Genomic DNA, 16,818 nt, shown 5'->3' with positions numbered 1-16,818 from the left:
CTGTTCTGACTTTTATTTCTATAGGCTCGAAGGAGGAATTTTCTTCCTTAACCTGTCTGCAATGCAGGAAGCCTTGTTAGTGCTAAACTTAGAAAGACGTGGAAACACTGCACAAGCATATAGGTTTCAGTCAGCTGTTAAACAAAAGGATGCAGTCAGTGAGGCCTAAAGTACTCTAAGTATAAGTACTTTATACTTAATTAATAATTATGAATTACTAATTCTAAAAAGACAACACGAATCTGGAAAAAGTCACAAAAAACCCTTGTGAATTCATAATCTAAATAATCCAAACTGACCAAATCAGTTGCTATATAGTACACACACATGCCTACTGTATTTACATTAAAATGATCCTCCTCATGTTCATATTAGCCTCACATAATCTATTTTTGCACAGAACAAGGTCAGTGGATTTTGTTTCCCATCATTTGCATTGAAAACATGTTAGGAGGAGAACCCTTAAAGGCCAGTATGAACAGGAGGAATGATTACAGTCACCAAAAACTCTTTCAGTGTACATACTGGCACCATACCATTGTTTTGAGACAGGCTTGAAAAACAGTGAACCCACCCTTAAATGCAGCGATTCTCCTGGAATTTGTATGATGAACTATGAGGCTATTCCACAAATCCCGTACAATACTGATCGTGATATGCAGAGGCTAATTGTTACATGTCTAAAAGACATCAGAGACGTACATTGGCCTCACATTGGAGGATAAAAAAAGGGCTACATATTCAGACTAAGCCCAGACATTTTATTCAGCCTGGGCTGAAATGATCTGAGCTCTTTTAATAAAGTTATTCTGATGGCTTTCACAGTTTTCTGTGCTGAATCCAGTCTGAGCTTTCACTTGTCTGATCGAGGTGCAATTTCAGAGGAAACCAGAGGAGGTCAGTGTTGCTTTAAAGAAAACAAATCCCCCCAAAACGTGGATGACTGACAGCTGTTCAGCAAGGCAGATTAATTGTATTCAGATTATCATAATTACATATTAATTGCGTCATAATTATTAAATCCTATTTTTCTATTACAGTATAATTTACAATGAACTTGGTTGTAGAAAAGAAAAACTGATATGAAAACTTCTGTAACCCTTTTCATTCGCTGCATTCTAATTGGCTCTTGTGAAGAAAATACAGCTTCTTATCTCACATTTAAATCTCTGCAATTCGTGCAGAGGATGACAGGGACTTATTCAGGAAATATAATGCAGTCTCAGCGCTTTGGAGGAAGCTCATCACCACCCTCCTCCCCCATCTCCTCCACCCACAGAGGATGCAGGACGGAGCAGCTGGTCCTGGTCCTGAGCTCTGACTCCTGACGGCACACAGAGGTGGTCACGACCATCACCACCGCGGTCAGAAATCACATTCTGGGATCCGATTCCTTTCGATTTCTCTGGTTCCCCCCACCTCAACTCCCGATCCTCCAAAATCCTTGGCACGTTTCTGTTGACTCCTGACAGCATGACGGACCCCGCGCTCGCATATTTGGGATAATCTTTAATAATGGTTCGCTTCAAATGCACATTTCCACGGAGCTGCAGCTGAGGTTTCATTCACAGTCCGGCTGGATTCTCACAGCGTGATGGATACAAATGAGTCCGCAGTGGTGAAACTTTTTGTTGTTGGGATTTTGGGTGAGTATGACGGATTTTTCTAACATTTTTCATTTTAATGAAACCTCCTGCCACAACACCAAACTCACCCAAGTAGTGATTATAGATAGAACTGTCACAGAACACAAGAGCCCTGCTGTTTTAGTAGTTTTACCCACTTTTCCACTATAGTCACATAATAACAGTATCACACTATTCTGTAAATGCTCCAGTGTATCATTGTGCATTTATAGCTTTTGTGCTTCCATCTATCACATTATGCGTACCTCAGTGCTGCTTGAGTGTGTTAGGTTGCAAAGCGCACATAATAATGGCCTAATTAGGATTTCTAAGAGGCATGAGCATCAATCGCATCTCATAGCGCACGCATTGAATGGGCGTATATACAGTGCTGTGCTATGGCCTCACGCCCCAGTGGACAGACCTGACCTATATCGTGGCCAATGGGAATTTCTGGATCTGGCTCATTAACTGGTGGCTCAGGGATGAAATCACATTTGAAATTATGTTTCATGTGGTGCATGGATGTGAGTGGTGAATGTGAAACATGCGCATGAGTTTCACTGTTGTCTTGTTTGACGCCGGGCATTGATTGAGATGAGCCAAAGCATGGATTAATCTGCTGTCGTCAGAGTAGTGGCAGAGTCGAGGCAGTGCTGTGACTGAGTGATGAAGTGGAGCTCAGATATCGGGCTGGTTGGCAGCACAGTTACTCTTCGAGCAGGTGAAGCGGGCTGAGTGCTCTTAGAGAGCAGTGGCTGAGCTGATATTTGATCTGACACTGATTGACATGACCTGGCTTCCTTCCATGTGGACACCTGAGCCAGGTGATAGTGGATTTCAATTTAGAGCTCTGTGGTTCAGAGAGACCTTAAACGCAGGCTCTTATCAACAGAGGACTGTTGCTGTTTACTCTCTGGGGAGCCTGAAACTTGAAGGTGGATAAAGAACATAAGCATGGACCCAAAGTACTTTAGGAGGACCTTTTGCCTTTTAAAAGGGTGGCAGTAGACAGGAAGATGTCATCTTTGTCCAGCCAAGACCTTCAGCCTGGACTCCACTGGATCTCTGCCATGTAACAGCTGTGGCCCTACAGCACTGTAAGACCAAGCAGAAAACCACCTCAGCTGGTCCTCTTCTGACGTAAAGCATGTATTATACTCAGTCTTTCAAAATGCTGATTCTAGTGGAATGGAAAGCAGAGGATAAAATGATTTATGTGTGATCGAACTGGCTCTTATCTGTGCTTCAGGTGTCCAAAAATGACAAATGGTGTGATATTACTGCAGTTGCTGCAATCAAAGCAGTGGAGGTTGCGTGTATATTCCCATGCTGTCAAGAGCAGCAGCGCTTTCCTGTGATAGCTCTCGTCTAGACTAAAAGAGTTTCCCGTCAAGACCCCCCATTGGGATGAAGAGAGTTGAAGGCCAGATGGATGCAGCAGAAACTGGAGTACAAGGCCCCCATCTGCATCGAGTGATTCCCACTGACTGTGAAGCATCTGCTCACCCCAATAAACAGCTATTCATGCACTCTCACAGCGAGGGAAAGTGCCTTGGGGTTCTTCTGTTCCACTGCCATCTGACCAAAAAAAAAAAAAGAAAAAAAAAATTGTTCTTGTAAGATGCTATTCATAGACCTTTTGGTGAGATTTCAGTGTGCTGAGCTCATTTCAATGCATGTGGCTGATGTCCACATGCTGTGTCTTGCACACATGGACGTTGTTATGCACGGTGGTGTTTATCACCTGCACATTCCAGGAATGAAATGCTTTCAAGTTTAGTAATCAAGGCAAATCATTTGTTAAGTGGAAAAACGTGACATGATGCTTTCAGTCTGACATTCTGGCTTTGCCAAAGTGCAACTTCAATTAACAGTGTGATCAGTAGAAAAGTTTACACTTTTATTTTCATTTTGGCCTCAAGGATAGTTTAATTCATGTATCTCCAAATTTGGAAAATTCATATTTTTCATTTCTGGGTTGAGACAGGTCTACTTCTTAAGCTGAATAAACTAAACTAAAATAAATATGCAGTCTTTTCTTTTATGAGAAAGCTCGTATTCATGAGATTTTCATCTTCAGAAAAAATGAATGGGATTTGGGCGGAGCGTAACAGAGAAGTATTGCCACGCATTACGTTGTTAGTTTTCTTTTTATATAATTGTTGACTGTAACAAATGTATTCTTTACACAGTGACAGTTGCAACAACACCCAGAGTCTGATTGAAATTACCTTGTGAGGTCTTGGGTGATGAATACACACTAAAGATCATAAGAATATCTTTGATTTATAGTCCAGGCTTTAGGCTGTACTTGGTTTATTCTGCCATGTTAGACCTGTTTATTCTGCCATGTTAGACCTGTTTATTCTGCCATGTTAGACCTGTTTATTCTGCCATGCTAAACCTGTTTATTCTGCCATGCTAGACCTGTAGACCTGACATTCAGTCGTCCACATCCCTGTCATTTAGAGTCAACATTTTAGAGTTCAAACCAGTGCAGACATGCTTGGCGTGACAAAGCTTGTATTAAACAGGTGAAATGTGCTGCTGATTCACAGACATTGTTACATTACTTACTCTGTGGATTAACTGTGCGTGTTAAGAGCATTATTAATCTTTCAGCTGCCTGTTAAAGATTCATGCACCAGGAGGGCCTTGAACTTTGTCTCTTCACTCATCCTGCTGGTGTCACACTCTAATGGTGAGGTCCTGCTGACTCCAAGCGTGTTTCTAACTAAGCACCATATGGTCAGCAGATTGCAGAGGTATTTTACACTTCATAGATGCACCTATTAAATGAATCCAGTATTCAAACTGACCGCTCTTTATTTAAAAATGTCAGGAGAAAAGCCATGTTGTTATAATGTTATTATACTTTGTATTAGTGTAAAATAATAAACTAAAAATGAGGCATGTGGAATACATACACAAACAAGCTGATTTCTCATGTAAATTGTCTGAATACAATAGAAATGAAATGATTAGTATATCAAATGTTTAGTAATCCATTTATTATTATTGTAATGATTAATTAATAATTTAAATCATTTTTGGAGCAAAAATGCCAAACATTCATTGGTGTCAGCTTCTTAAAAATAGATACTGACTATTTTTTTTGTGTTCTACAATAATAGCTTTGAATAGCTTTGGGGTTTGGACACAAAAAAACTAATTAACGAGGTCAACTTGGCCTCGGAGAAACTTTTTAACTACTTTTTAGACCATTTAGACGATAAATTGATTACTCGAGTAAAGCATTAATCAGTTATCAAATGTTAATTGCAGTTTTAAGGCAAACTCTTAAGACGTTACTCATGCTTAAAAAATCCTGCAAATAAAACACATTAATAGTTGAGGAAGCAGCAAGGGGACAAGCCAAGCGCTCATTATCTGGTCCTGTTTGCAGGAGACGTCATATACGGGTACTGACTTCTCAAAGGAGAAGCAAGAGGCCTGAATTGGAGCTAAATGGTAGTTAGCTGTCTCTGACAGAGAGGTGGTTTCCTGTCAAAGGCCAGTCAGATTTTAAATCCCAGAACAGAATAGGTGGTAATGAGCACCATTAAAATGAGTATTCAGTTGAATACGCGACTCGAAACTGAGTCTGTAGACTGAAAGTGATTAAGAGTAACAGGAGAAGGCCACGTGGTCAAAAGTAATTTTATTCTGAGAAAACCAAACATTTCAGCTGTGCGGTGAAAAGTAATTTTCCGCAGAAATTACAAAAAAAAAGAAGAGATATCAGACACAATGCAACGAGTTAAAGCCGTCAGGCGGATTGAATGAAGAAAACACTCAACACCTCCGTATCGGTCTCAGCTTACCAGCCTGTTAGGCAGTAATCCACTGCTCCCTGTGTGAATCAAGTGTCGGTCGATACTTTGAAGCATGCAGAGATTTACATTTAATTAACACTTAAGCAGCCTTTTAGATTCAGAAACAGATCCTGACTCATGTCGAGGTGTGAAGAGTGATTTGGGGAATGAGGAGATCCCTTTGTTACCATTTCCTCACCAAAGAAACAGCAATGTTTTTTTGTTTTTTCTCGGAATGAGAACAGCCATCAGTTTTAAGTCTAGGCAGTTGTGTGTTATTTATGGACTGTAGGAAAATTTCTTGGGTAGAGATGTTAGGTGTTTTTCTTTTTGCTGACAGGAGGGCAGTCAGAATTTTCCCTCACAGAAGAATCGCCTCACATGATGTCACTCGAGTCAGTGTCGGCTGGGGTCGAAAATGAAAGAAATCTGGAGGTGTGGCGTTAGAAAGAAGTGAACTTACCAGACGTCTGTAGCTGCTCCTCATCTCTGCGTGAGGCTGTATTAGAGATTAACACGCATGAATCTCAGACCAAAGAGTTGGCAGGCAAGTTGCATTGTGGGTAAAAGGTGCCAGATTTTGACAAGGAAGAAGAATGTATGGAATGAGAGAGAGGATTCAGCCACTGAGTTTGGTCTCTCTGCTGTGTCCAGTGCACTGACTGGTCTGCCGCATGCAGGTTGGCGCTAACATTATCTACCCACTGATAACCCGACATTCAGGAGTGAGCTGGTTTTTTTCAGACATGGAGGGCTTGTAAGCTTCACTGTGATGGTGGCACATCTGGAGAGCTAACACCGGGGCTAATGTTAAGCTGGCTGTTGATGGTTGGTAAATACCACTGAACTGTACGCCGGCTGCTGGTTAAAAAAGTCCTGTTTTCTGTTTCTACTTAGGTTACATATACAGAGGATGTGACAGCACCTTTGACATTTATTTATTCATGCATAGGCACTCTTTGGTTATAACAGGGTGAGAGACTATACAAATTATTTTTGTTACTTTGAAAACTGTACAGTGCAAAGCAAAGAGAGACACGTCCACAAAAGGGCTCTGGCTGTGTTGTTGTAGTTGTCCCTGGTGTTGGACCCTAACAAAGATGCCAGTGAAGGTCTTAGATTCATTAATGCCCTTATAACACCGCCATCTGTCCTCACTGTCTCTGAGACAGTGTTGCAATTTGAATATATCTCTGTCTGTCTGTCTCCTTCGTTGCTCCCTCTGCTGTCTTTTCTCTTTTGCCCCTTTGTCTCTCAGACAGGCTGATGAACAGCTTGTTGGCACCGTCCTGACTGCCTCCGAGACAGAGGTCTTTGGCATGTCTGGTCAGACAGCTGACAGAAATAAAGCCCTTTTGCTCAGTTCCTTTATCATTTGTTTAATTTATTTATTTAGCAATCTGTTCAGGGAAAGGGTTATATTTCATTTGTTTCTTTAGCTTAGCTTGTAATTCATGTGCAGTTAGAAGCAGAATGGATTTTTGACAGAAACTGGGGGCAATGGATCTCGCCACTCAGTCACTGCATTTTCTAAATTACACATGATTGTTGGGGGTAAATACACGTGTAAGATTTGACCATCCTCGTATACATACATGTGTTATATCAGACTTCAGTGGTCTCACCCTCCCTCTTTCTGTCTGTCTATCTGTCCATACGTATATCCATCACATCCCTGATGAGAATGTGGCCAGAGTAGGAGTGATAATACATTCCTCTGCTGTGCTCTGGCTTTTATCACACAGATTGTGCCAAGGAGCTGTAATTAATGGCCAGAACAAGTTGACATATTTATTACCTATCGGCTGTGTGGGGGACTGCATCACTCACTGGGATAAAGTCTTTACTGCTGCTGTGTTTCAACAAGTTTGGACGTTTAAGGAAAAGTGCATCAATTTTAGATGTCATTTTGACTAAAGGAGGCAGAAAATTGAAGTACGGTGATGAGACAGAAAGAACATCCACTGCAGAGTGAAGGCTTGTTGAGAACTTATATCATGGTGCCAAGCCTGAATTCAAACAGCTTATTTATCCGAGAAGAAAAAGGAGCCCATTTCAGTTGAACCTGTCTTGTTCTGTGTAGCCATGCAACTGTTACTCCCGTCTAAAGCACTTGTTTTTTTTTCTAAAGCCTGCATAAAGAGGATAATTAATACCTGCCATTATGTTCCTCCAAACAACAAATGTTTACTGTTTGCTGGATGCAAGCGTTCCAGTGGAGCTCGTTCTTCGTGGTTTGTCAAAGAGGGGGTGATCGCAGAGTGGCTTTAGGCTGTTTCTGACTTTCATGTTTTAGAATTAAACACTCATCTGGAGTTGAAGAGTGCACGGGGGAATACTGATGAAAGCCTGAATTGCATGGCCTCTCGAATGCTGTTTTTCTGGTTAATTATCTTTGTTAATGAACAACGATTGGGAATTCATAAAGTGTGCTGATTCTGCCAATTCACTGTGTTATGATCGCATCCATGGTCCTTATCTGTCAGCAACAGCCTGCACCGTGTGAGCATGCAACGGCTAATGCTAATAGGAACACACTTTTTTAGGAAAACCAATGGTAAAAAAATATTTTTCACACTATTTAATTTAGGTGCTCCACCACTGACAAAATGCTCATGAGATGCTCAGTGTAGCACAAACCCCAACAAACAAGCCGTGATGGCTCATGGACAGATGGATTCGCTCCACTGGGGCCTATTCTGCTGAAGCTTGGCTGTAATTTTCCTCTCCACATGGTAAATGGACTGCATTTATATAGAGCCGTTATCCCAAAAGCCCTTCATGGTGCCTCACATTCACCTGCGATATGCTGTTGAACACCAACTCCGCAATCATAACCCCCCCCCCACTCCACCACCTGCTGCTGTCACCTCACATACATACAAACAGTGTAATAGGTTAAAAAAAGAGCAATTCTCTCCGGAAAGTCCCCCATCATGGATTCCCTCTTCTCCGCCACTGGCATTTTATTTCTGTCTGTCTCCGTCATGGTCATCCAATACCCCACCTCTTCTCCTCCCCCTCTTCCTGCTTTTGTTTGCCAAGTACCCAGAGTTCCCCTCTGTCTTGCACATCTGTGTCATTCTCCAGTCTTCTCTTCCTCTCCCTCCTCCTTGACCCCTATAGATCCCCCCACATGGAAGACTCCACTCAGACAGAAACAGCTCAGAGAAGGGAAAGTCCTCCTGGGTTTTATACAGCAGGCAACGCAGTGCTACTCTTCTTCAGTGTGGATTGATTTTATCCATCAGAGGGGGCTTTGGAAAGAGAATCTGTTGCAACATGTACTAAGCTATAAGAATGAAATATTTTGTCTTTAGTGTAAATTTGCCCTCCAGATATTCCTCCTTTGTACTTTCTCCAACTTCACATTGGCTTTTTCTCCCAGCGTCTCTCTTGTTCACTCTCCTTCACAGAGTTTCTGAATTGATTCTTGTTCAGCTCACCTGGCACATCAGGTATAAGCTGAATAATAATCACCCAGCAGTCAGTCACTGCCACCTTTTCTCATTGTGAATCCCACAGATTTGTATTTATGAGGATGTGATTGCTTTTGTCCGTGAGTAAAATAACTTGAAAACCAAGCTGAGGACATTTTCAAAAGTCACATTGTGTGTGTGGCAGGTCTGTCTCGCCTGTGGCTGAGGGCATTTTCAGAAAGGTGATAAACATTTGAAGCTTTTCATCAAGGCTGAGGCTTCAGAGCAGCAGCAGCAGCAGCAGCAGCAGCAGCAGCAGCAGCAGCAGCAGCAGCAGCTGGTAGCCATGGTTGGCTGAGGAGAAATTAAGGTTAAAATGTCCTCTCAGTTACTGACAGATTACGGTGATTATTCTCATCTGTAAACCTGTAATATTTGCTTATATGAGCAGGTAAATACGTTTAAAAATTTGTCAAAGCAGAGATAACTAGACAGACTGCTTTCACAGATTGTAGTGCTGTAAAACATATTAGTGCTCCCCTTCATACCACCCACTGCAAAGCTGGGACACTGAGAGCAATGAAGAGACAAACAGGGGGAAACAACAACAGTGTCATTTACTGATTTTCACTGACAACCTTTCAGTCATCTGTTTGCTCAATATAAAGCTACATTATACGTTATTTTATTAACAATGGATGAAATGACATGTATGAGGTGATAGAGTCACTTGTCGTGACAAACGCATTGAGAATTAACTCCTGACTTTGGTGTTATCCTCAGCTCAGAGGAGCCTTTAAGCATCATTTAGCTAATTGTTCAGCATGTAGCTTTACTGTTTTGGTTCTCATCAGTGCAGCAGCAGCAGCAGCAGCAGCAGCAGCAGCCAAAAAGCTCAAATAAACCCATTGTCCACTCCCTGCCCATCACCAAACAGCAGAAAATAGCAGAAGTTAGTGCCCAGCAGGTGGAAATAGTGGAGCATTTAGCTGCTAAAATATTGGACTTAAACACACCAGATGAACATGATTCCAAATGAATGCTAATGTTATTAGCCATACAACAAGGTCATAACACAAACACGAAAGGACACATGAATTATTTCCCTCTCTGATTTCTCAGATTGGATTTTAGGACACAAAATTGCTGTAGGCATCGATACAGAATCAGATAAGAGCTGCTTCATATCCTGTGTGGGATGCATTATTGCATCTTTCCATGTGTTTAAACTAACAAACTATTTTTTGGCATCATAAAATCATAAAAAAGTGCAACCAAATGCAAATGCTTTTTCTGTCAAATGTTATTAGCCATACAACAAGGTCATAACACATGTATATCAGTGTTGTGCTTGTAGTACAGTCCTCACTGTCAACCGTATACTTCTACTGCATGTAATAATGGTTAAAACTGTCCCTTTAATACCTGACATCAGCCAGCCAGGATCGATCTTCAGTATGAAGGAGAGACCTTCATGACCACAGCTACAGAAAAACAGTTTTAAGCCATTAGTGTGTGCCAGTGAAGAGTTTGGTTATCCACGATAAAGCCTAAATGCTGCCTTAGAAGCTTTTCAACCATGAGAAGAAAATGTATTTTTGGGGATGGAACATTGCAATTTTTGGAAAAAATATAAGTCACAGTGTAGAACAGTGACATTGAATGTCTCAGCAGTTCCAGTACAAAGATATTGCTACTTCCGGAGCCTATCCCAGCCATCAAAGGGCGAGAGGCGGTGTACACCCTGGACCGGTCGCCAGTTGATCGCAGGGCACAAACACACAACCATTCACACTCACACCTAGGGGCAATTTTACAGTCACCAATTAACCTAATGAGCATGTTTTTGGTCTGTGGGAGGAAGCCATGCATGCATGGGAAGAACATGCAACCCTCACACAGAAAGGCCCTGCCCGAGAATTGAACCGGCAACCTTGTTGCTGTGAGGAACGCGCACTACCTGCTGCGCCACCGTGCAGCCCTTCAAAAACTTGTATTAGTGGAAAACAATAAGTATAAATGAGTTGGTGCAAGGACCATAAATACAATATGTCTACTCTAACAGCTTATTATTAGTGGAAACACAGACCAGACTGAGCAAAGCTTTGTACTCAACATACTCATCTTTAGTTGGATTTTTTGTTGCACAGTAAAATACAGTTTATCACAACCTGAAGAAGAATCTTGTCAATATTGTTACCCAACGGTTTGCTTTCTCCTCTCTTTTTTAAAGCAGCAGAGATCCACTCTCAAGTTGCAGTGAGTCTTGCGTGACCGGTCAGTGTTCCCATCACAACAACACCTCTCCTTTCTGTTTTGTCAGATGGGGACACCAGGGTGGCCTCTTATGGAAGACCTCTACCACAAGGTCATTCGTCTTCCTGTCAGAGAGCTTCTGCTGATAACAGGGATGACTGACAGCCTATCCACTGTCTGTCAGGGGGTTATTAATGCAGGAAGGTCAAATGGCTGACAGGCTTGTGAAATCAGTGCTACAGCTACTGCCTTTAGTTTCTTTCATCTTTGTCCAATTTTAAAGCTGCCTCATGTCTTATTGCAACATGAATTGAATGTTAACATGCTGATTTTGACACATCAGTATCAGAAATAAATCAGATCAGAGGAGGTATGACCAGCAGTCTTTGGGGTAATATATTTCTATAGAGCACAACACTGATGGAAAATTCCCGCCTACATGTTGGCATCCTTCTCAGCCAATGAGAAAATAAAAGCATCTGATTTTGTTTGTTCATCATGCTTAATTTGATTGAAGTGAAGGTCAAATGAAGGGCTCACAACTAATTAAACAATGGTAATTATGGATCCACCAGTTTTTTGAAGCATTCTTCAGATAGAAAATTGCATCATAGTTGCTTGTGTGCCCACATCTTCATCACTCTTCAGCACCTTGCATTCACTTTAACCGTTTGCTCTGGTTAAAAGGACTTCTATTCAAGCAAGCTCCCATTTAGCTATCTGTCTCAGACCTCAGCTGGATAACCTCAATCAGCTGTGGATTCCCTTGGATCTGAGAGGAGAAACAGTAACAAAGGAGAAAGGAGTAACTTTATCCTGTTAATTAGTTAAAATCATCTTCCTGAAAGTATTTAGGTGATATTGAATGCTTTCCTGTGACATAAAAGCCATGTGTCAAGTCCCTACAGCTTCTATAAGTTATTTTATAATTGTCAAATTCAGCAAAAAAATCTGCTAGTCAGTGCCTCAAACATCCTTTGACCTCTACTCTAAAATAAGGTATCCATTCTGTTCCTTTGCTTCCGTCTGGCCTTCAAAGATTTCATCTGCATTGCAAAGAGAACAAACATTTCCTTCAGAGGGTTGTGCTCTCATTGATCTAGCTCGCTTGCTTTCGCTGCAGATGGTGAACACGGGTGGCAGTTGATTTGAACGCCAAGAGCTCATCTTCAAAGTATCTCCACCGAGCAGAGCGGGTGGCCAGGGTTTTATTCATGAATGCTGTGCTGTTTGCAGATGAAAATGAGCTTCAGATTTATTCGGACACGCAGAGTTTTTGCTTGATTTCCCTCACATCCTCACACTACTTTGGTCTACACTGCACAGGCGCTGGATTGCAAAAAACACTGCGGCTTTAGACACAGTTTTCTATGTCACCTTGGTCATTAGACTCTGCAGTATGAGCTTGTTAATATAAACTGATTTGCCAACAAGTCAGTGTGTCCAGTTTGCTAACTCTTCCTCCTCTTTATATTGAACAACGTGCCTCAGGGTTCTGTACTAGCACCATTACAATTTTCCATATTAATGAATAATCTTTGTGAATACTCACCAAATATTAAGAATGTACAGATGGACTTTTAACACATTTAGTCAGTTTTAAAGGATCTGGATGTACAACTATTGTTCAGTGCCTTTGCTGCTGAGTTTATTGCTTTTGCTTCATTTTAAATCATTTGGAATGTCATACTTGTTTATGCATCTTAACTGGATCTGTTCTTTACTCTGCAGCGTGTGATTGTTGTCTTAGCCAGTGTGCATTTCTCTCTTTCTTTCCTCCTCTCTGCCTAGAAACCTCAGCTGGTTATCGCTTTGACCTCGGTCTGTCTGTCTGTGAAGGAACAGTAGAAGACAGATGGTGCGGCAGGAAGAGAAAGAGACAAAAGGACACATGAATTATTTCCCTTTTTAATTTCTCAGATCGGATTTTAAGCAGAGGACACAGCATTGCTGTAGGCATCGATACAGAGTCAGATAAGAGCTGCTTCATATCCTGTTTGGGATGCATTATCACATCTTTCCCTGTGTTTAAACTAACAAACTATTTTTTTAGCATCATACAATCAATTTGTAGAAAAAAAAGTGCAGCCAAGTGCAAAAGCTTGTTCTGTCAAATATTATTAGCCACACAACAAGGTCATAACACATGTACGTCCATGTTGTGCTTGTAGTACAGTCCTCACTGTCATCCGTATATTTTACTGCATGTAATAATGGTTAAAACTGTCCCTTTAATACCTGACATCAGCCAACCAGGATCGACCTTCAGTATGAAGGAGAGACCTTCATGACCACAGCTACAGAAAAACAGTTTTAAAAAGAATTTCACTCTCCTAAGTCATTAGTGTGTGCCAGTGAAGAGTTTGGTTATCCACGATAAAACTCCCTTAGAAGCTTTTCAAACCTGAGAAGAAAATGTATTTTTTGGGGATGGAACATTGCAATTTTTGGACAATCGTAGAAAAAAATATAAGCCACAGTGTAGAACAGTGACATTGAATGTCTCAGCAGTTCCAGTACAAAGATATTGCTACTTCAAAAACTTGTATTAGTGGAACCCTAATAAGTATAAATGAGTTGGTGCAAGGACCATAAATACAATATGTCTACTCTAATAGCTTATTATTAGTGGAAACACAGACCAGTTTGTCAGACTGAGTGAAACTTTGTACTCAATTAAGTTTTATTTTCTGTTGCACAGTGAAATACAGTTTATCACAACCCGAAGAAGAATCTTGTCAATATTGTTACCCAACGGTTTGCTTTCTCCTCTCTTTTTTAAAGCAGCAGAGATCCACTCTCATAATCTAAGAAGTTGCAGTGAGGCTTGTGTGACCGGTCAGTGTTCCCATCACAACAACACCTCTCCTTTCTATTTTGTCAGATGGGGAAACCAAATGAAATCTGAACGTTATTATGAGCCCTCCTCTGGCCTGTCACTGTAACTCATTACCTTCCCGTCCTGATGATGATGATGACGAGGCAGACCTGAAATCAGATAGGGATTGTTAAACAAGCCCTGCCACTTGTGCCTATGTGTTAAAACTGTTTGGACAGTGCTGCTGGCAATTCGTCTTTCATCTTCTATTTTCCTCTCATCTATATTTATCTTGCCAACCAAACAGGCAGCGGATGACAGCATGACAGTGTGAGGGCCAAGCAGACATTCGACTGGCATGCTGTCAGCCAGTGCGTAACACCGACACACACCTTGATTTAATTCTCTCCTAGTTTAAAATAGCTTGGCTTGACCTGCATAATTCACACGCTTGCTGTTGTTTTAATGCAGCTCTAAGGCTAAATTTCAGGTGATGGATAGCTCTGGTTGAGTGCAAAGGAGTGTTGGTTAAAAGCAAGTCCATACAGACAAGTATTTAACCACTATTGCTTAGAAGTACAAGCTCCCTGCTCAAGTGGAAGTTGTCTTTTTAGTGGATTTCATACAGAGGTTTGAAGGAAGCTAATAATTGCAGCCTGTTGGCATCTTTCTAATTTTAAACCCCCACACGCAGAGAATCTAATGAGTATCCTGCAGTATGGGTAATTCCTTCCTTAATACAATACATCAAGGAACAACAACAACAACAAAAAAATTAATTATGCCAGTTTTATTACATCTGTGGTTTCTGCTGGTCTTTTCAAGAGTCAGTTATTGTGCTATGAAAAGCAGTTTCACTGTATTTCTGAATCAAAAGCACAAGACAAAAGTAATGTACAATTTATTCAAATGCGAGAGGAGCTCATTGTATAAACTATTAAAATGTTAATTTGCCAGCATGATACCCTGCCTGCACCACAATGTTTAAGAAAACGTCCTCATCATAATTGATCTGATTATATCATGAAGAGCTGGGCTTGATCCATGACCAGCACCGTCCACAGTGGCCAGGGAGGGCCTCATTAGCATAGCTGTGTGTGTGAGACTTGACCCTGCTCTGCTGCCTGCATGGCCAGTTGTTTCCCAGCAGCAGCAGCAGTCACAGCTCTGTGAACCTCAGTGAGGAGGAATCTGAAAACATGTGAGCGACTGGATGAATGAACACATCCACTGTGAAAACCATTTGTCCATGTGTGACTGATGGGAGATTTAATGATTCAGTCGTCTAAAGTACCCAAAGATTAAATTACTGTTTTTAATGATGGGCTGCGAATGAATGATTTAATGTCAAATTGATTACTATTTAAACGTTTAATTGACATTTTCTAAAACGTGAAAACAACTTATGAATCACACAGCATGTCAGTCATCTGTCTTTAATGCCTCAGCTCATATGATTCAAAAACAGCTTTCACATAGAGTTACTGCAAATGGACACTCAAGGTTGCAGTAAATTGAAAAGACACTGAACAATCTGCAACATCAGTCAGCGACAGATAAATTGTATTGCTGCTATCCATCGTCTCTGCAGAGGCATGAGAGGAGATGCTGGAAGGCTCTTCCAGGAAATTTGTAGGTGATAATCCCTGTTCTGCTGTGCTTAAGGTTGAAAAGCTCTGTGCTCTTCTAGACCATAACAACTGTACAGATGTAGAGTTCATTCTTTATGCAAACTTTAATGCCAAATCCACAGAGAATTATCTCCTGACTCACTCAATATTATCTAACTGGTTTGGTTTAAGACCCATGCATTGATTTATTTGTGGTGGCTGGACACAATATCAACATTGACCGCCACATATAGATATTTGGTTTTCCTTAACTATGCAAAATGGGTAAGAAGACGGCTGGCCGAATTCCTGCGTAGAATCAATCCCAAGCTCATGAATGGTTTGTATCCAACAGTGATATGTTCAAGTTAATTCAAGTCTGAGAAGTTAGCCTATCTGTGTTCTTAACACAACACTGTCAATCTTGGAGACTCAGCTCTTTACACTGCTTATTAGAAAGCATGTAAGGAGTAAGGATGACTGTGGTCAGGTCATTTATGAAGACCCTGTCAAACCAACAGCTGCTTGGTGTTTGATGCACATCTGTTTGAGCCATTACGGTACTGAGCTTGGTGCAATTATTTGACATAAAGTGACGCAATGGAGCTGTCTGTATTGTTCAGTTATGTATTTGCCACAAATTACTTGGCCATTAGAATATATGCAGTGGAGCACCTTATAGACAGTATTATTTGATCATTTAAAAGGTGTGGGTGTGCCTCCTTACACATGCACATGCATGCTGTCCTTGTCCCATAAAACTGGTAGACTAGATTTATTTTCAAACATCCCCCTGCTGTTATGCAGAGCTCATGCTGAAGGGAATCCCGCTGCTAGATTGCTGTTACAGGTTTTTTTTTTTTATCAGTTCCCCCTTTCTGCCTGTGTTTATTAATAACTTGGAATACAAACAGTTGGTACCAAAGCTCTTTGGAGGATTTATTTATCAGCAGCATATGAGAATCATATTCCAGCAAGAATCAAAACAGTATGAGTTAACAAGCTTGTTGAAGCAGAGTCAAAAAAAGCAGAATGCACCATCATCTCAGCTGATTCAGAGCTAGAAATGTTCTCGTCAAATTAAGGACATTGCAAAGCAAAAGCAGCACTCATAGATTTCTTCTATGTTGGCATCGTATCACAGAATTATTTTGATAAAAGTTCTGTGAATCCTGGGAAAAGGCAATATAAACAGTTTGCATACAATAACATATAAGCAAACACAAACACCCAAACCATGGCAATAAAGCATGTAGTGGCACTGTGGGAGCA

General features: G+C 41.0%; 1 protein-coding gene across 1 annotated transcript in view; it reads left to right on the top strand.

Annotated features, from left to right (window-relative positions):
- The first annotated feature begins 1,163 nt into the window (after positions 1–1,163).
- LOC139347133 (receptor activity-modifying protein 3-like) overlaps positions 1,164–16,818 on the top strand; it is a 29,302-nt gene continuing 13,647 nt past the window's right edge. The window contains exon 1 of the mRNA XM_070986602.1: positions 1,164–1,646. Within this exon, the coding sequence (XP_070842703.1) occupies positions 1,595–1,646 (52 nt within the window). The 5' untranslated portion in view covers positions 1,164–1,594. The remainder of the gene's footprint in view (positions 1,647–16,818) is intronic.

The sequence above is a fragment of the Chaetodon trifascialis genome, chromosome 18 (assembly GCF_039877785.1).
Source record: "Chaetodon trifascialis isolate fChaTrf1 chromosome 18, fChaTrf1.hap1, whole genome shotgun sequence".
Classification (NCBI taxonomy): Eukaryota; Metazoa; Chordata; class Actinopteri; order Chaetodontiformes; family Chaetodontidae; genus Chaetodon; species Chaetodon trifascialis.
This window is presented reverse-complemented; position numbering and strand designations above follow the sequence as displayed.